Source organism: Geotrypetes seraphini, chromosome 4 (genome assembly GCF_902459505.1).
Source record: "Geotrypetes seraphini chromosome 4, aGeoSer1.1, whole genome shotgun sequence".
NCBI classification, from domain to species: Eukaryota; Metazoa; Chordata; class Amphibia; order Gymnophiona; family Dermophiidae; genus Geotrypetes; species Geotrypetes seraphini.
Window position 1 is genome coordinate 135,458,293 of NC_047087.1, and position 20,967 is coordinate 135,479,259.

Sequence of the window (20,967 nt, forward strand, 5' to 3'; positions counted from 1 at the left end):
CGTGTTGAGCTACAAATGCTTTCTTGTGCTTATAGCAGTTTGGTGAGACAAAACACTGCAGTTGTATATTATTGTTTCTTCACCATTTCAGAAATGTATACTTTACCATGATATAAACTAACAAAGTATGCCATGTTTAAAAGGAGAAATATAAGATGAGTTGAACTCAAATTCTTAGCATGGAAGGGGGAAAAGTTTATTTTTCTGCTACACAGCAAAGTTGTACAGTAATGTTATATTCAACTCCTATAAGAAGTGGAAAGCATCATCAAAGTGCACCTGGAAGGTAGATATGCCACAAGTAAAATACAGGCTGGGATTTGAACCCTCAAAGCCCGGAAGATTGGTAGAGAGTGCCTTTCCTCACTGAGCTACAGCTCCAATGCCTCTGGCTCCCTTGTCATATCATATCTTAGTGAAGTGCTAAGGGAAAAGGAGTTTATCTATAATGTCATAGTAAGCTGAGATAAAAGAGTGGTAGCTCAATGGTTAAAAGCGCTGCTTTCACTGAGCCCCAAACCCATATTCCCAAGTGTGCTTGAATACATGTGAGGTGGAGCTCCATTTTTCTCACACGCTAATCTTCATTCTAAGCACTGTACTAATGCATATATGACTGTAAGTAATCTGTTCCGTTTAGGCGTCATACCGGAAAAGTGGTGTTTTTTTGCCCTTGCCGATCAGCGTCATTTGTGCTGCAATTCTTTAATACATAGTTGATATTTGCTTTCTACTTGAAAACCTTCCAAATCTTTAGGCATTCCTTTGCTTAAACTTATTTGAGTTCATCCTGATATGATCGCTAATGAGCATAGACAGCTCAGTCAAGTATGATATGGAAGGGTGGTGAGATGGACTTAAGTAGAAGCAACTGTAGCTCTATGTGTTAGGCGCCAGCCTGTGCTCCTAACATCCAGAGGTTGTGAGTTCTACACCCAGCACATCTTTTAATTGTGGCATACTACTTTGAAGGTGCAGATTGATGAGGTCACAATGAGGTCAGTTTTGTGCAACTGAAGACCTCCATTTTGCAATGAGGGAAGCTTGAATTTTAAGGTGTGTATCAGTTTATTCTCTTTTTAAGTGCTGATAATGTGTGCTGTTTTTTCTTTGCTTTCAAAAGAGAGCCGATTGCAGTGCTGTTTGTTGAGAAAAAAAAGGGGGTTGTAAAAGCCATGTGTAAATTATATTATTGTTTGGGCAGAAATGTGGTTTGTTATCCATGCAATATAATGTGTTCCATTGTTATGGTGTCATTATATTTATTAGGACAGAGAAAAGATGAAAATTACCTATTCAAACTTACTATTGGAATTATTGATGAAAAAACTCTTTAGTTTACTTTTGAATTTTTCTAAGTTGTGTTCTTCCCTCAAATGAATAGGAAGTGAGTTCCAAGTTTGGGGGGCGGTAACAGAAAAAATCAATTGCCGTCTAGTATTAATAATTCTAAGAGAGGGAATCATCAGCAAGTGCTGTTCAGTAGATCTTAACGTTCTATTGGAAGTATATGGAATTAATAACTTATAAATGAAAGCTGGAGTTTTGTAAAGAAGGGATTTGAATGTGAGCAAACATAGTTTATATGTTATCCGGTGAGCAACTGGAAGCCAGTGCGCTTTATTGAGAAGGGGTGTTACGTGATCAAACTTCTTGGCTTTGAATATGAGCTTGATAGAAGTATTCTGAATAATTTGTAGATGCTTGATTTCATTTTGAGCTATTCCCTTGAATAGGGCATTGCAGTAATCGATTATGGAAATCACGAGAGAGTGGATAAGAATATTGAGGGATTTAGTGAAGAAATTGTGAAACTGAGCGAATTTGGCGAAGCCTAAAGAAAGTTGATTTGATAATGCTACTAATGTGATCATGAAAGGATAGTTTGTAATCAAAAATAATCCCTAGAATCTTAATATTACTTACTAGTTGTAAGAGAGAGCCCTTAATAGAGATTGGAAAATTCAGTTTTAAATTATCTCTCCATGGAAAGAGCATCACATTTGATTTATTAACGTTGAGTGCTAGTCTATTAGTATTCAGCCATTGGTGTATTTTTTCAAGTTTCATATTAATTGTTATTGTATCCAGAGGATTATTAGTATCTAACGGATGTAGGAGCTGAATGTCATCAGCGTAGGCAAATACATTAAAACCAATGGATTGGCACAGAGTCATCAATGGGGCAAGAAAAATGTTAAACAAAAGTGGGGACAGAATAGAGCCTTGGGGAACACCGTATGTAGTAGAGAAACTATCAGAAGTTGCGTTATTAAAAAATACAGATGAAGTACGATCAGTAAAATACGATACAAACCAAGAAAAAAAATCCATAGCACAGTTTTAGCACCAGCTGCAGTGCTATAAACCAATGCTACAGTTTTGTAAAAGAAGGGAGTAAATCCAGCTACCAAATGCCACTGTTAACGGAAACCATGACTATCCTTACCAGTGATTATGAATGCTTTGTCCACAGCATCCCTAACCCCAACCAATTTGAAGTAAAAAAGCTTTGATCCAAGAATCAAACTATGGGCCCTCTGCATAGCAGTTTGCTGCATTTCCACTGAGCCATGCCAAAACTCTAAGGATGTATGCCAAGAAAATATCCTTACCTGCTGGTCCTCTGCATAGTTGTCTATAGCTAATGTCTGTGTTGTCATCATGATTAGTAATCAAACTGTGAATGTCATGATTTGGAAAAACAGATTTTCTATGAAAAAAAAAAGAGAAAGCAAACATATTTACGGTTCAAACAATTTTTATTGATGCAAACAACAGAGTAAGCAAAACAATGGCATAGAAAGGGTCACAGCAACAAACGATGAAGCATCTTCCTCAACACTATAACAAACATCAACAGTTAAGGACTAACATCAACAGACCCCCCCATCAATTCTGCCCATGGCAAGTGAGGCCAGTCAGTGGAATGGCACCCCAAGGCCCTGGACTCTTATGAGCCCCGAAGAAGGCCACTCCACCTCCCTCCCCCACTCATCCCTAGTGATTATACCTGTAACTAAGTGCCAGAACCCAATGGAACACCCCCCTCCCCATTCCCACAACCTCCCTTCCCCCAGTACTCTCCACCCCGCCCCATTGTGTCTCACCGTGGCTCTCTCGCCCAAGCAACAGCTGAGTGTCCGGATTAGGACACCCATCGTAATACCTCACTTCGTCCTTTTGGATGTAAGGAATGCAGATATGGCTCCCATATATTCAAGAATACTAGCTTCCGCTTCCAAGACCCCCCCCCCCCCGCATCCCTCACCTCCATCAGGTAGCCAACTGATGCAACTGGTTCCTCCAATGCCAAAACACATAGTCTCCATATTCTTTGATCAAGTCCAATAAGGCCATTAAGGAGGACAGAGGGTCCGTTAGGTGCACTAAAATATCATCCGCAAAGGCAGATAGCTTAAAGGTAGTAGCGCCAATATTAATCCCCCGTATAGATGACATGGCATATATATCCTGGATAAGGGGCCCAGTATAAGCACAAATAACAATGGCGATAAGGGGCAACCCTGTCGTGTCCCCCTGGAAATCGGGAACCATTCCGTTTTAAAATCTTTCAACACTAATTTGGCTTGCAGAAGGGCATACAACGCCCGCACCGCTGATACAAAAACCCCATCAAAAAGCAAACATATTTAAAAACCATGAAAAGAGAACATCTAAAATTTAAAATATACAACAACTCAGAAAACTAAGCTGTTTATCTGTTAACAGATATTTCATGAGGATAATCTGCAACATTTGAAGGAGATCTACAAGCTATAGAAAGTTTTTCATGCTGTACTGAACTTGTGCAGGATGTACCATGTCACAGTCTTGCACGAAACCCATCTCACATGTAGAGAAGCATTTTTGATAGGACGTCTTAAGTCCGATTTTGGATGTTTTGAGAAAAATGACCAAACACTGGTTGGAGTAAATGTCCAATTTTGAACCCACAGGACATTTTTCAAAATTGGCCCAGCTAGATGTTTTATCCAGCTACATATTTAATTTTTTTTTGCCATTAAAGAAAAAAAGCATCCAAATTAAAAACGTCCAAAACAAGTCATTTGCATATAGGAGGGGCCAGACTGGCTACACAGACATGCCAGAAGTGCAGTGGGTCACCCTAAGGGGCACTTCTGTGAACTTCACATTAAAGGTGCCAAGTACACATCTCACCATAACCCCCGTACATTGTATGGTGAGCCCTCCAAAACTTACTATACCCACCTGTCTACCACCCCAATAGTCCTTTACCTGCAGGTGTCATCCATATGGAAATACAGTGGGTTTTGGTAGGATCACATTTTCCATCACAAATGTACTAGTTAGGATGGCATAGGGGGCTGGGTCCCCTTCTCTGCAGTCCACTGCACCTCCCACCAGGCTACTTGAGGCCTGCTTACAGCTCTACTAGGACTAGCAATAGTATCTGCAGCTGGCACAGAGACAAATATGTACTGTTTTATTGCAGATATTTAGGTGGTGGAAGGGGGGGTCAGTGACCACTGGGGGAGTTATCTCTCCAATTGTCATCTGGTCAATTTAGGTACCTTTTTGGCCCTTATTTGTTATTACATATGCCCTGGACGATATGTAAAATATATATTGCTGTATAACATCCAATGCTACTCACGAATTCCATAATGACCGACGCTACTCACAGGATCTAAACTGCCAACCACCAATCATGTACTCACTTACAACACTAAAACTTTAGTACAATTATGTTATGTTCTGTTAGTACAGAGAATGCTGTCCTAACTCTATACTATGCCATGTAATATCTTCTACGAATGCCACAAATTCATCTAAGCTATGTCTGCCAAACATGTCTTTCAATAATTTTGTCCTTCTATACTGTGAATGTACCTTTGTAACCCGTTCTGGGCACCTTTGGGAGGACAGGCTAAATAAATGAATAAATTAAAAATAAATAATAATAAAAAATAAATACTAAGGCATCTCAAAACATGCCCCCTTAAAATTTAGATGCACTGGAGACAAAATAACCAGAAAGACAGCTAGAAAGTCAGTTTTGAAAATGCTCACTTGGATGTTTTGATTAGTAAGATGTCCAAGTGCTGGTTTATGAAATCTTCTGGATTTTTATCTTTTTTGAAAATGAGCCCCACAACATTATAATTGGATAAGTCAACACTATAGGAAAATACATTTACTTACCGTAACAGGTGTTATCTGGGGACAGCAAGCAGATATTCTCAAATGTGAGTGACGTCATCCATGGAGTTCGATACAGACAGTGGTAAAAGTGTATTGCCACTTTTAAGTTTTAGAAACTTCGTGACTGCCCAAACCACAAATGAATGAGTGCCTTCCCGCCCGACACCAGATCGTGATACCTCAGTTCTGTAAGCAAGCAATCAGGAGAGGTAGGAGGGATGTGAGAATATCTGCCTGCTATCCACGGATAACACCTGTTACAGTAAGTAACTGTGCTTTATCCTAGGACTAGCAGACAGCATATTCTTACATGTGGGACTCCCTAGCTGAAGATAATGGGACGGAGAGACAGTTGGCCATTAAGAAGAAAATAAATTCTGTAATACTGCTTGGCCAAAATGACCATCTCACCTAGAATAGGAATCCAAACAGTAGTGAGATATTAATGTGATTGAGGACCAAGTAGCTGTTATGCAAATTTCATTAATAGGAGTGGAACGTAAGAAAGCTACTGATGTTGCCATAGCTTGGACCTTGTATGCTGTAATGCGTCCCTCGAGCTGCAGCCCAGCCTGAGCATAGCAGAAGGAAATAAAGGCCCATTAACCATGTGTAAATAGTTCTCTTGGTACAGGCCAGCCCAATATGTTAAGATCAAAAGAGATGAACAGTTGAGGTGAAGCCCTGTGTGGCTTAGTCTATTATATGTAGTAAATCAAGGAATGCTTACAGTCCAGTGTATGAAGAGCAGATTCTCCAGGATGAGAATAAGGCTTTGGGAAGAAGACTGAAAGTACAATGGATTGATTAAGGTGAAATTCCAAGACTACTTTTGGAAGGAATTTAGGATGGGCTCATGATGAAATACTGTGTACGGTGGATCGGAGACTAATGTTTGAAGTTCACTCACTCGACGAGCAGAAGTGACCAAGATCAAGAAGACCACTTTCCAAGTGAGAAACCTAAGATGAGTAGATGCCAGAGGTTCAAATGGTGGTTTCATCAAACTGGTGAGAACTACATTAAGATCCCAGACAACTAGAGGCAGTTTGACCGGAGGTTTGGAGTTAAAAAGTCCCTTCATAAACTTGGAAACAAACGGATGAGTGGTCAGAGATTTATGGTTGACTGGAACATGAAAAGCACTATAGCACTGAGGTGAACTCTGACTGAAGTAGTTTTCAGCCCCGAATTGGATAAATGGAGAAGGTAGTCCAACACTGAAGAGAGAGAAGAGGAAGAAGCATCTTGGTGATAGAGAGTACACCACAAAATGAAGCAAGTCCACTTCTGTTGATAGCACTGCTGAGTAGAAGGTTTTCTTGAAACAGCTGTAATGGCTTGTACTGATTCAGAAAGATTAAAATCTGCTGAAATCAGACTGAGAGGTACCAAGCTGTCAGATGCAGAGATTACAGGCTGGGATGTAAAAGAGAGCCTTGACTCTGAGTGAGCAGAAATGGAAAGGTTTGCAAGGGAACTGGATCCTTGAAATTCAGCTGAAGTAGAAGAGAGAACCAAGGTTGTCAAGGCCACAAAGGAGCTATCAGGATCATGGTGGATGTCTCGTTCTTGAGCTTGACTAAAGTCTTGAGAATTAGATGGGTTGGTGGAAATATGTAGAGGAATTTGTTCATCCAATCCAAAAGAAAAGCATCTGCCTCAAGATGATGAGGAGAGCACTGCCGTGAGAAGAATTAAGGCAATTCGTGATTGTGGGGAGATGCAAACAGGTCTATCTTTCCCAAATGTCTAACATATTTAGTGAAGGAAAGTCCTTCAGATGGAAAACTTCTTCTAGGAGAAGAAGGAGACAGATCTTAAGGAAGACCATAAGATTCAGGAGCTGATAAAGTAGGCTCACATTCAGAATCAGAGTAGCCACAAGAATGATTAGAGTCATAAGGTTCAGGTGATCTATGGGAACGGCGAAAAGAGCTTCCTTGATGTCGGTACCAATCCGATGAGAATGATGAAGAGGATAAGCATGGAGATCTTCTATATCTGGAAGCATAGCAGTGAGAGCGACAATGCTTCGAGGAAGAACTTCGATGTTTTGATGAAGATCGTCGATGTTTTGATGGTGATATTTGAAATTTCAATGCAGATTGATGATGCCTCTAAGAAGAGGAACTCTGCCTCGATGGAGAGCGTCTGTGTCTACTGGAGGAGCACCGATAGGAAGCAGAAAGGCATGCCGGTATAGACCTGGAATCAGTACCCTGAGGCCTCAAAATGCTATGCTTAGGCTGGGCCGGTACGGAGGGAGTCGATGAAATCAATGGAGTCGAGTGCAATTTGAACATATCACTGATCTCCCTCTGGAAAAACTCATTGAGTTGTTCCTTGAAAACTTGCACCGGTACCCTATGGTCAATACCCGGTACCATCACGGCGGCAGAGTGTCAAAGGGTGGGTGACCTGTAGGAGACACAGCCTACACTGAAGGAGGGCGTTGGGGTCGATGCTGACCTGCATCGAGGGACTCAATGATGTAGAAGCCTGCGACACTTGCTGGGAAAAGGATGGCTTCTGATCAGGCTTCCCCGATGCTGGAATAATTTCCAATGTCAATGCCAGTATCACTGGTATCGAAGCCTCGGAATGACCCACAGAGTTCATGGCCGAGCCGAAGATCTTCTCTTGTTGGATGCGTCGAACTTTCAACGAACGTTTTTGCAGTGTGGAACAACACATACAGAGAAATCTTGTGGTGAAGTTAAACTCAATTTTGGTGACTGAAAAAGAAAAAACCCGCCGAGGGAGAAAAACAGAGGGCCAAAGGCCTGATCGTAACAGAAATGAAAGAAAAAAAAGAACTTAACAAAAAAAAAACCCCAAGAAAAAAAGAGACGTTAATGGGAAGGCAACAATTACACTGGACAGAGTCCAGAAAGCACAGTTACTTACCGTAACAGGTGTTATCCAGGGACAGCAAGCAGATATTCTCATTGATGGGTGGCGTCACCGACAGAGCCCCAGTACAGACACTTGAAAAATGAATCGCAACTTTGAGTTTAGAAAGTTTGCGATTAGCCCGCACCAGGCATGTGCGAGTGCCTTCCCACCAGGCGTAGGCGCGTGGTCCCTCAGTTAAGATAAGCCAGCTAAGAAGCCAACCTCAGGAGGTGGGTGGGTTGTGAGAATATCTGCCTGCTGTCCCTGGATAACACCTGTTACGGTAAATAACTGTGCTTTATCCCAGGACAAGCAGGCAGCATATTCTCACTGATGGGTGACCTCCAAGCTAACTAGAACAGGACGGAGGGAGGTTTGCCTTTAAGAAAACAAATTTTGCAAAACTGACTGGCCGAAGTGACCATCCCATCTGGAAAAAATTTCCAGACAGTAATGTGAAGTGAAGGTATGAACTGAGGACCAGGTGGCAGCTTTGCAGATTTCCTCAATAGGAGTAGATCTGAAGAACGCTACAGAAGCTGCCATAGCACGAACTTTATGAGCAGTGACACGACTCTCCAGAGGCAGTCCGGTCTGAGTATAGCAGAATGAGATACAGGCAGCCAACCAGTTGGATATTGTCCGTTTGGTGACAGGATGACCCAACTTGCTAGGATCAAATGAGATGAAGAGTTGGGGAGATGTTCTATGAGGCTTTGTCCGATCGATGTAGGAGGCCAAAGCACGTTTACAGTCCAAAGTGTGCAGCGCTGTTTCTCCTGGATGAGAATGAGGCTTAGGGAAAAAAACTGGAAGAGACTGATTGAGATGAAAGTCCATAACTACTTTCGGTAGAACCACTTTATCATGGTGAAAAACTGTGAAAGGTGGATTTGCGGCCAATGCTTGTAGCTCACTGAACCTCCTGGTAGAAGTGAGGGAGATGAGAAAAACTGCTTACCAGGTGAGAAATTTGAGATGAGCTGTTGCCATTGGTTCAAATGGTGGTTTCTTCAACCTGGAAAGAACTACATTAAGGACCCAGATGACAGGTGGAGGCTTGATAGGTGGTTAAACATTGTAAAGTCCTTTCATGAATCTGGAGACCAATGGATGAGCAATGAGAGGCTTTCCCTCGACTGGCATGTGAAAAGCTGTAATAGCACTAAGATGGAGTCTGATAGATGTAGATTTAAGACCAGAATCAGAGAGATGAAAGAGATAATCCAGGATCAATTCCAATGACAAGGAAGCTGGATCAGGATGATGATGATGGAGACACCAGGAAGAAAACAGAGTCCACTTTTGTTGATAACATTGTTGAGTGGCTGGTTTCCTGGAAGCATCAGTAATAGTGTGGACAGGCTGAGAGAGATGCAGTGATGTCAGCCCGAGAGATACCACGCTGTCAGGTGTAACGATTGCAGGCTGGGATGAAGAAGAGCTCCTTGATTCTATGTAAGCAGAGTAGGAAATATTGGAAGAAGTATGGGTTCCCTGGTGCTGAGTTGAAGTAGAAGGGAGAACCAATGTTGTCTGGGCCACCGAGGAGCTATGAGTATCATAATGGCTGACTCCTGCTTGAGTTTGAAAAGGGTTTTCAGGATGAGAGGAGTGGGAGGGAATGCATAGAGGAACAATTGCGTCCAATCCAGAAGAAACGCACCTGCTTCCAGGCAGTGAGAAGAGTAAAGCCTGGAGCAGAAATGGGGCAGTTTGTGGTTGTGGGGAGCTGTGAATAAGTCCACTTGAGGAGTGCCTCATTGTGAAAAGATGGACTGAAGAGTTGTCGAGCTGAGTATCAATTTGTGAGGTTGGAGAATTCTGCTGAGGTTGTCTGCCAAGGAATTCTATTCACCCTGTATGTACACTGCTCGGAGAAAAAGATTGTGGGTGATCGCCCAAAGCCAAATCTTTTGAGCCTCTTGACAAAGAGGAAGAGAGCCCGTGCCTCCTTGCTTGTTGATGTAGTAGTACATCGCTACTTGATTGTCCATGCGAAGGAGGAGAACTTGGTCAGCCAGATGTTGGAAAGTTTTTAGCGTATAATAAATCGCTCTGAGCTCCAGCAAATTGATGTGAAATTTGCATTCTTTGGAAGTCCAATATCCTTGCATTTGAAGGCCGCTCATGTGCGTTCCCCAGGAGTAGGTAGAAGCATCTGTTGTGAGTACCTGGTGATCCGGAGGAAGATGGAAAAAAAGACCTCTAGATAGATTGGAAGAGGTCATCCACCAGTGGAGCGACTGCAGAAGAGATGAGGTTACAGAGATATGCTGTGAGAGTGGATCTATCGCCTAACACCACAGAGAAGCTAGGGCCTACTGAGGAGTGCAAAGATGCAGTATGACTAGTGGGGTGACATGAACAGTAGAGGCCATGTGGCCCAGAAGAACCATCATGCGTCTCGCAGAGATCGTTTGTAGATGAAACATCTGTTGACAGAGATGAAGCAAGGCAGCTAGGCAATCTGGAGGAAGAAACGTCCTCATGAGAGTAGTGTCCAGAATAGCCCTGATGAAATGAAGACGTTGAGTCGGTTGGAGGTTGGACTTTGGGAAATTGATTTCGAAGCCCAAGATTTGAAGGAAAGAAATGGTGTGAGTCGTCACCAGCGTCACCTCCTGAGAAGATGAAGCCTTGATCAACCAGTCGTCCAGATAAGGAAATACCTGAAGATCCTGGGATTGGACAGCTGCTGCCACTACAATTAAGCACTTCATGAAGACTCTTGGACAAAAAAGTCACAATCTGTGAGAGCAGGAAGGCAAACGAGAGAAAAAATTCAACAGGTGTTGAAAAACACATCTTTATAACTCCGCGGAAACTAGAAAAGTAAGGGACCGCACATCTACATTGGGCGGGAAGGCACTCGCGCATGCGTGGTGCGGGCTAATCACGAACTTTCTAAACTTAAAGTTGAGATTCACTTTTCTAGTGTCCATACCGGGGTTTCGTCGGTGACATCACCCATCAGTGAGAATATGCTGCCTGCTTGTCCTGGGATAAAAAAGTACTTCTTCACTATGCAGAAAATGAAGAACTGAGGTACCACGAGCTGGCATTGGATGGGAAGGCACTTGCACATGTGCGGGCAGTCGCAAAGTTTCTAAAAACTTAAGTGGTAATTCACTTTTCCCATTGTCTGAACAGGGCTCCATGGATGACATCACCCACATGAGAATATGCTGCCTGCTTGTCTTAGGAAAATGAAAGGTTTTTGTGAGAACTGATTTTATTGCAGTCCTCACAGAACACTTTTTTTTAAGGAAGCAATTTTGCCTTCTTAGAGGACAAGTAGGACCTAAGTCTTCACGTGTAGGAATTTCTAGTTACAGGCTGCCTTTAGAGAAAAATGGGGAAAGTAAACATAACAAACCCAACAGGCAAAAGAACAGGTTTTTATGTTGGAAAAATCAATTTTAACGTAATTTTTATTTTTTTACAAAGGCATTCCAGAAATAATTTTAAAAGTGAGTTATTGCATAAGAAATAGACTAAACCCACACTTGCATCAAGTCCTTATCCAAAAGTGTAGACAGAACTTCACATCCGAGCCTTACCATCTCTTCCACAGAAGCTGATCTCAGATGTACCACCAATGTTGCCATGGCTCTAACATAAGGCTCAACATGCCCTTCCAGAATCAGAGCTGACTGGGTATAACTGAGATGTAATCTGCTAATCAATTAGCAATGACAATTCCAAGTTTATTGGGATCAGCAGAAACATAAAGCTGGGTGGACTTTTTTAAAGGGTTTCATTCCATTCCAGCTAGCAGGCTAAGGCTCATTTGCACTCCAAGCTTGTGTAAGTCTGTTCATCTTTATGAACATATGATCTGGAAAAAAATGTTGAAAGTACAATACATTACATTACATTTATTGACTTCTATTCCGCCTTAACTTTGCAGTCCTAGGCGGATTATAATATGAGAAAAACTGGACATATCCAGCAAAATTACAAATGCAGTACTTATTATAGTGCAGTATTAACATAGCCTGACATATTACTGAATAGCATATAACACATATTAAAGGGCAGCATCAACACATCCCAACATATTTCCTGAATAACAAGGTTTTTATTTCCTTGCGGAAGGTTCTATAGTCTGACACCATAAATAGAAGTCTAATAATGCTGGGGTCCAGTTTTGCTGCCTGAAATGACTACAAACCCTCAAACATTCTCTTTTGCTTTATATCCTTAGTTGAAGGGTAAGTAAATGAGTTCTGGACTTTCCTTAATCTGGTCAAAACCCTCATTCAAGTAGGCTGGAACAAAACCATTCAGGACTTTAAATAAGAAGAAATAAAATTTAAACAAAATTCATGCCTGTGTCTCTAAGTAGGCAAAGGATATATGATCACATTTATTCATGGGACATAGCAGACACATTATATTGGGACATAGCAGACACAAAATGTTGCAATAAGCAATCCCAAAACTAGGGGACTGGACTAGAAGGCAAAATTGCACCCTTTCAAAAAATTTCCAAATTTTTCGCAAGTTACACATTACTATGAAGGATTTCTGAATGACTGTTGATTTTGTTGAAAAGTACAGCATCTATCTAACCATCCCTAATAACTTCAGAGAAGGCATTAGTGGATAAGTAACTGACCTCCCCTCCCCCCTTTTTACAAAACCATGCAAATGGTTTTTAATACCGGCTGGCGCGCTGAATGTGCTGCTCCAACACTCATAGGAACTCAATTCTATGAGTGTCAGAGCGGCGCCAAACATTCAGTGTGCCAGCCAGAACTAAAAACCACTTGTGCAGTTTTGTAAAAGGGGTGGGGGTGAGTTTACCACTATGTTTGTTATGGTGGGTGATCTATCCTTTTCCAACAAGATCCTGTTTTTTCTGTATTCAGTTTTAGCCTGTGAGACTTCATCCAATCTTCCATTATTTTAAACATCTCTTGCAATTTTGTTGTAGTGGTTGTTGAGTGGACAATAGGTAAAAAGAGGGTAATATCATCGACATAACTATATGAGGTTATACGTAGTTTGTCTAAGTTGTTACCCAAGGAAACAATATACAGGTTGAACAACACTGGAGATAGAGATGGGAATAACTAGTGAGATAATTAAATTTGCTGATGACACAAAGTTGTTCAAAGTTGTTAAATCACAAGAGGATTATGAAACATTTCAAGAGATCCTTGGGAGACTGGGCATCAAAATGGCAGATGATATTTAATGTGAGCAAGTGCAAAGTGATGCATGTGGGAAAGAGGAATTCGAACTATAGCTACGTGATGCTGGATAGCACAGTTACTTACCGTAACAGTTGTTATCCAGGGACAGCAGGCAGATATTCTCACACATGGGTGATGTCACCGACGGAGCCCCGCAGCGGACAGCCTCGAAAGCAAACTTGTTTGAAGATCTCGAGCTTTCGAATGCTGCACCGCGCATGCACGCGTGCCTTCCCGCCCGAACTAGGGGGCGCATCTCCTGTGAGGATCCTCAGTTCAGATACCTAGCCACGAAGCCAACCAGGGGAGGTGGGAGGGTTGTTTAAATTCAGACAGATGGTGTTTGGACAGGTCTGGATAGAAGGATGGCAACATCTTCAAAAAATGGTTGAAGTAGGACGTAAAAACATAGTTGTAGTTTAATATCCTGTTAGCCATCATTGAATTTTGATATAATCTACGGCCAAATTTGTCCATGGTGCGACCTTCGCGACCAGGGGGAACAGTTGCAGAAACCTTAGATGGATGAGCTTTCTTGAGGGAGGACTCAACCACCAAAGATTGGTGGGAGAGTTGAGACTTCTCGAAGCCCTTACAGGGGACAGTGCGATATCGTGACTCTAGCTTTGATGGAATAGCCGTGACAGAGTAAGGAGTTTCCATATTGCGTATGAAGGTCTGCTTCAGTACCGGAGTCATGGGCAACTTCAAAGTCTCCTTGGGAGGATGTGAATGCTCCATGTCTGCCAAGTATTCCGGGGTATATTTGGAATCCGAGTGCAAGTCCAAATGAAGAGCTTGCCCCATGTCAAAGACAAACTTGGCAAATGAGGACGACTTCGAAGACGAAGCTCCTTCAGGAGAGGCAGACCGGGAACGAGGAGCAACCGAATAAGATGGGGAAGCCTCACGGGAGTACTGAGACACCTGCTCCGACTCCAAGCACACTGTCCCGGAAGAAGCATCACTCCCAGTTTGCGGCAGAGTGAATGAATGCTTCCTCTTCAGACTCCTCGACAGAGACGTCCTCGGAGTTCGAGGAGTGGAATGCCTCGAAGTTGGAGGAGAGGAATCACGAAGCAAAGGTCTCGAGGGAGGAGTCCTCGACCTCGAATGCCTCGAAGATAGAGGGGATGAGGCGACCCTGACCTCAGAACGAGGCATCTGCCTCAAAGAAAACTCCGGATGCTTCGAGCTCCTCTTAGCGAGGTGTTTCAATGGCCTCGACCAATGCTTCGGACGAGGCAAAGAGGATCTGGAAGGAAGATCCAGTGAGGAGTCAGATGAAGAAACTCTCTTGCGAGACCTGTCCCATGGATGCTGCACCAGGGTATCAGGCTGCTGCTCAGACTGCCCACCAGAGGCAAAGTCGAGGATGGGACCAATTGAGCCACAATTGAAGAAATTTGGGTAGTCAAGATGGACTTGAGCATATCTTCAAACATTGGCACCGAGGCCAAAGGAATCGGTCTCGTAGGTGCTCCCGTGCGCTCCAAGGAGGGCGACCTCGATTGAGAGTATTCCCGAGACTTGGAGGCACGTTTAGCAGAAGGCTTCGAGGACAGAGTCACACCCGGAGCCCCGGGTAGCATGGACAGAGACTCTGGAGGCTTCTTGGGTATGGTACCTGAAAAGGAAGCAGGAGACTTACCCCCAGTCGCAGGCTTCGAGGACGGGACCGAGGAGGCCTTCGAGGCCGAGGACCCTGAGGTCTTCGAGGCCGAGGCCGGCATCGAGGGCGAGGTCTTACCGCCCAAGGTCACCCCCGATGTCGAGGTCTTAGGTCCCGAAGGCGTCGAGACAGTCGAGGCCGAGGCTTTATCAGGTTCCATGGAGAAAAGTTGTAAAAACCGGTCACAGCGGCGACGAAAGGCGCGAGGCTGAAGGGTAAGACAACGCACACAATCCTCGGGGTTGTGAGTGGCACCCAAACAGACCATACACCGACTATGAGGGTCGGTGATAGAAATCGTCCTGCCGCACTGGTAGCAACGTTTGAACCCGGTCAAGGGCCAGGACATAGAAAAAAAGAAGTCCGTTCCGGAGAAAAGAAACTGGGCCTAAACTATAATAATTTTTTTTTTTTTTTAAGTTATGAATAAAAAGAAAGAAAACGACAAGCAACACGCACAGTGACTAAATAAATAAATATCCAGTGTAACAACCCCAGCCCTAGAGCTAGGCTTGTCCCAGATAGGAATCCCCAAACTACTAGACTGCAGCTAAAAAGAGCAGATCAGTGCAGTAGTTTTGTTAGCCCCAAAGTTGCTGAGCATAAAAAGTCTGACTTTGTGCAGGGACTCAGGAGGGAGGGGGAATGTCATAGGAACAGCCTCAAGGAACCTGAGATAGCCGGTAGGAAGGAACAGCCCAGAAGTCAGCCTAATGCTGGAATGGCTCAGCTGCTGAAACTAATTAGGGCTCAGGAGAAAGCCCAGCAATCCAGGAAGCTTAAATTAGTAGCTCCTGAGCCAAGGGAGGAGGAGGTCTTCAGAGCCAGTTCTCCTCCCTCTCACCTGGAGAATGAGATTGAGATGGAAGAACTAGAAACCTTCCCTGGAGCAAGCCAATTATCCAGCCTTCCTTCTACAGAAGATATGGACACTTCTATGGAACCTGCTGAGGAACTTATGGACGAGAGTTAAGTGTTTTTTTCTCTCTTGCCTGTTTGAAATTGCTGCTGACAATTGGTGAGCAGTGCTGGGCTTGTTGCTGAAGCTCAGCGTTTTTGAAACTTTTTGGAACAGTTGTGTTTCTCTCTTTTTTTTTTGCTGCTCACAGGGGACTTGAAAACTAACTGGGGGTAGTGTGGGGTGAGTCCCCGAAGATCTTTGGGTTGGAATTGTGGGGCCAGTTTTGATAATTGGTATTAATGTAGACTCAGCTGCACCCCTCCCCCACCTGCTTGTAGAGCTGGTGTGGAAAGCCTGTTGCAGGCCAGGCGAGTCCAGTGTTCTGGACTGAAATAGAGGAACTCTTTGACAAGCTGAATTTAAAGACTGTGAAAGATTGATTCTCAACATTGCTATAGTTTTGTTTTGAACTGTGAAGCAAGGACTGTGAGTTTATTCCTGGAAGCCAGACCGGGATACTTACCTATGGAAAGGCAGAGGCCTGTGAGTTTTGTTTAGGCCTCTTATTTTTGATTTTGTATGCAAGCCTGTTTTGAGAAACAGTACCTACACTGACAGCACTGCCAATTCCAGAGTGCTGCCTGATTAAAGCTTGCTCTCATACAGAACTTCTGGTTTGATATTCTTTTGTGCTTGGGGAATGTTTTATTACCCTACTATTAATGCCAGCAGGACCCTTCTACCTTAAGAAGGCACGCTCGGGACTATTATTTTGCACACTGCCCGGTAGCCATTCTGACAACCTAGTACCGGGGGTGTGACACCAGCCATGGTGAGAGAAGGCACAACGCTGCGGAGCAAAATGAACAAGTCTTCTCGGTTCCGCGGAAAACGTTGAACTGAGGATCCTCACAGGAGATGCGCCCCCTAGTTCGGGCGGGAAGGCACACGCGCATGCACGGTGCAGCACTCGAAAGCTCGAGATCTTCAAGCAAGTTTGCTTTCAAGGCTGTCCGCTGCGGGGCTCCGTCGGTGACGTCACCCATGTGTGAGAATATGCTGCCTGCTTGTCCTGGGATAATCTGTGTTAGGAATCACTGGCTAGGAAAATGATCTAGGTGTCATTGTTGAATATAAGAATTGCTGCTGCTGGGTCAGACCAGTGGTCCATCATGCCCAGCAGTCCACTCACGCGGCGGCCCTCTGGTCACAGACCAGTGCCCTAACTGAGACTCTGAGCTCAATGTGCAGTGCCTCAGGAGTGATATGATAGAGGTCTATAAAATACTGAGTGGAGTAGAAAGAGTAGATGTGAATTGTTTGTTTACTCTTTCCAAAAATACTAGGACTAGGGTGCATGCAATGAAGCTTCTAAGTAGCAGATTTAAAACAAATAGGAGAAAACATTTCTTCATACTATGGGCTCCTTTTACTAAGGTGCGCTAGCGTTTTTAGCACGCACTCAAGATTTGCACGCGCAAACCATTCTCTAAATGAAAAATACTAACGCAAGCTCTATGGAGGTGTTAGTGTTTAGCGCGCAGCATTGTAGCGCGTGCTAAAATTGCTAGCACACCTTAGTAAAAGGAGCCCAATGTGTAATTAAACTCTAGAATTCATTGCCGGAGAATGTGGTGAAATCAGATTAGTGGGGTTTTAAAAGGTTTGGATAATTTCCTAAAAGAGAAGCCCATAGGCCATTATTGAGATAGCTTGGGGAAATCCACTGCTTATTCCTAGGATAAACAGCTTAAAATCTGTTTTACTACTTGGGATCTAGCTAAGTACTAGCTGCCATTCAGTTTTAAGCTATGTCCTCTTGTCTGCGTCACATCTGAAAATGTCAGTAATGCTGCTTCCTGGTTAATTTGATCAAAACCCTTTAATATTTTAAAAGTCTCTATTAGATCCCCACGCAGTCTTCTCTTTTCGAGGGTGAACAGTCCCAGTTTTCCGAGGCGTTCCATATAGCTTAAATTCTCCATGCCTTTGACTAGTTTCGTAGCTCGCCTCTGTACCCTCTCCAACAGAATTTTATCCTTCTTAAGGTATGGAGACCAGTGTTGGACACAGTATTCTAAGTGTGGTCTGACCATTGTTCTGTAAAGTGGCATTATAACATCTTGCGACCTACTCATGATCCCCTTCTTAATCATGCCTAGGAGGTGGTGGCAGAAAATACTGTGCTGGGTTTCAAACGCATGTTGGATGCACACCTTCTTGCAGATCATATTGAGGGATACGGGAAAACCGGGTCTCCAAAAAGGAGCACCTAAACGGGCCTCCGCGTGTGCGGATCGCCGGACTAGATGGACCTTGGTCTGATCCGGTGAAGGCGTTTCTTATGTTCTTATGTCATGTAATAGCCAAAGTATTTTTCATAATTGAACAGTGGATGGCTTGAATTCAAATTAAAACTTAACTCAGAAAAGACAAAATTTTTCAATCTATAATTAAAATTCTAGGAGTAATTTTGGACCAGAATTTGACCATGAAGAACCAGGTTTATGCCCTGGTATGGAAAGGTTTCCACACATTATGGAAACTGCGTACTATTACAACATATTTTGACATCTCATCATTTAGGCCCCCTTTTATTAAACCAACAGTCTTAGACCCCCTTTTATTAAACTGTGCTAGCAGTTTTTAGCGCCGGGAGCCGCATGAGCATCGGGAGCAGCGCGAGGCATTCAGCGTGGCTCCCTGCATTAAAAACTGCTAGCACATTTTAATAAAAGGGGGTCTAAGACTGTTGGTACAATCTTGGGTCGTGAGTCAACTGGACTACTATAATATTTATTTTGCTGGTACTAAAAAAAATCTTTACAGATTCTTTCTGAAAAGAGAGAAAGAGGGAAGAGGACATTTTTTTTCTGAGAGGAGAAGAGTAGAAGACATTTCTTTGAGTAGGTATACATTATTTTGTTCTGAACTTTGACAGGTTTGGGGAGAAAATCTCAATTGTAGGTTCCCTTCTATAGACAATTTAGATCTTAAAAGAGCAAACTTTACTCAGCTAGTCTCCATAAAATAATAGCCTTTTATGTTCTAGTTTTGTAAGCTTGAACCTTCTGCTAGAGATAGTTTCTGGCAGGCACAGCAGGATCTGGCTTAGTCTCCATTCCCTCCCAGCCTCCCCTCTCTCACCCACCACTAGCTCATTTCTTTCCTTATAGTCTTAATTTTTTGTCAATTATTCTAAATTAGGCCAATTAGGGATAATTTACGATTGATCGGTTTACCGGAAACGGTGCCCGAGTCTCGTCTGCTTGCCGCATTGGAGACCTGGCTCCGAGATGAATTGCCGCTCCCTGATGGTATGGGGCCTTTGCGGTTGGCCCAGACCCATCGTCTTGGGAGACGTGCTGACGATCACACCAGGGCCCGAGTCACCATTTTTAAAGTACATAACTCAGCACACAAGATGGAATTGATGAAGCACTACCGTCAAAAACGTAACATCCTTACCTATGACGGTACCCTAGTCCGTCTCTTTCAGGATTATTCCCCGGTGCTACAGGAGCGCAGGCGTCATTTCTCCAGGGTGTGCTCGGCGCTCTTCGACCGCAAACTACGTTTCCAGCTGCTCTACCCTGCGTTGCTGCGGATTTGGACATCTACGGGGTGGAAAAGTTATGCTTTGGCAGAGGAAGCCCAGGCCTATTTGAATGCTCTGCCGGGGGAGTGTGGGCCTTCCTCAGCCCCCTAAAGCTGTCGGTCACGAGGCTGTGGTTCCTACCTTCCTGTTGGTGTTAAGTTTGGGACTGCCTGTGCGCTGGGCTTCGGCTCCTCTGAGAGGCTTTCTCCTCCTGCCTGGCTGACCGGATAGCAGAAGAACACCATTGTGCTGCCCTGGGCCTGCCTATCGCTGTTGCCGCCTGTTTGTCGGCTCTACCCTTTGGCCTTGTTTGTTAGCCCTTCTATTTATGGGGTTCATCCTCTGTTTCTACCTGAGTTTGTTTCTTTGGCTCCCAGGCAGGAGTTCTATTGCATTCCCGGTACCCGGCTGGCAGCTGGATAGTTGCAGCCTGCTTAGGTGGTCATGCCTCCTCTGCCTATTCCTGGCTGTCTGGTACTTTGGTGGTGGCCGGGACACCTTCTTGTGATGTTATGGGCCACATTGCTGATGATCCCGTCTGGCTGGGGGTCGGGGGGACGGTGTGACTCTCCGGCTGCACCCCCTTTTGTTACCTCTTGGGTTCCTGGCCCTTTGCTGGAGTGGGGCATTCTTGGTCACCTGGAGTCCTTATTGATCTGTTTTGCTTGGGTGACTTGTATTTTGAGTGTTTGCGGTTTGTTTGTGGGGTTTCTGATTCAGTCTGGGGTTAATTGTGTGGATGTATTCAGTAGGGTTAGTCTCCTGGGGAGGGGGGGGCGAATGTTTGAGCATTGTTTGACTGGGGCATCGTTTCTGAATCTGGGTTGGATTTACTTCTATAGAGTTGGGATAGTATGAGTAGCCATTGTGTGTGTGTGTGTGGATTTTGCAGGGTGGCTGTATGTAAGCCCAGGAGCTCCTTTTGGGTGGGCATTCTGTAGGGCTCTGGTACTCTCTGGAGCCCTGTGGCGCTGATACATCTTGATTCTTCATGTCACTTTGGCTTTTTGCATTTTGGAGTTTTTAATGGATGGCTGGATGGGTGAGTGTGGGGAGTGGTTGATTCGGTGTGGGTGAAGCTGTGGGAGTTTTGTATTGGGTGGGTTTCTGGTGGGGGGTATCTGGAGTGGGTGAGGTTGGGGGGCAGGGGGCCCTGTTTACATCTTAGCATGGCTCCTTCTCTGCTCCACATTTGTGGGCCGGGGAGTGAGATTGTGGTTGGGAATATGGGGGGATTGGTTTGGGTGGGAGGGAGGATGCTGGGGTTGGGGTGAGTTGGGTTTGGGGGGGTGGAGGGTCCTCCTTCAGAATGTATTTCCTGTTTCTTTTGCACATGTTTTGCTTTTGTTTAGTTTTTCAGGTTATGCCACCTGTTTGGCACTACTACTCCGGGGGGGTGGCTGGGCTCCTGGGGTAGCTTCCACCTTCTTCTTCTTTCTTCTCTGGTTTGCTCTTCTCCTGATTTTCCGACCTGAGTACGCCATTTAGGCTTACCTCTTGGAATGTT

At 44.1% G+C, this 20,967-nt stretch overlaps 1 protein-coding gene across 2 annotated transcripts in view; it reads right to left on the reverse strand.

Moving 5' to 3' along the window:
• Positions 1 to 20,967, reverse strand: part of PKNOX1 (PBX/knotted 1 homeobox 1) — a 388,408-nt gene that overhangs the window by 245,413 nt on the left and 122,028 nt on the right. The window contains exons 3-4 of one of the 2 annotated variants that reach the window (XM_033942741.1): positions 11,649 to 11,926; positions 2,616 to 2,713 (exon numbers count right to left, since the gene is read on the reverse strand). In XM_033942741.1, coding sequence (XP_033798632.1) covers positions 2,616 to 2,666 — 51 coding nt within the window. In that variant the 5' untranslated portion in view covers positions 2,667 to 2,713; positions 11,649 to 11,926. The remainder of the gene's footprint in view (positions 1 to 2,615; positions 2,714 to 11,648; positions 11,927 to 20,967) is intronic. The other variant, XM_033942740.1, reaches the window with a different exon arrangement.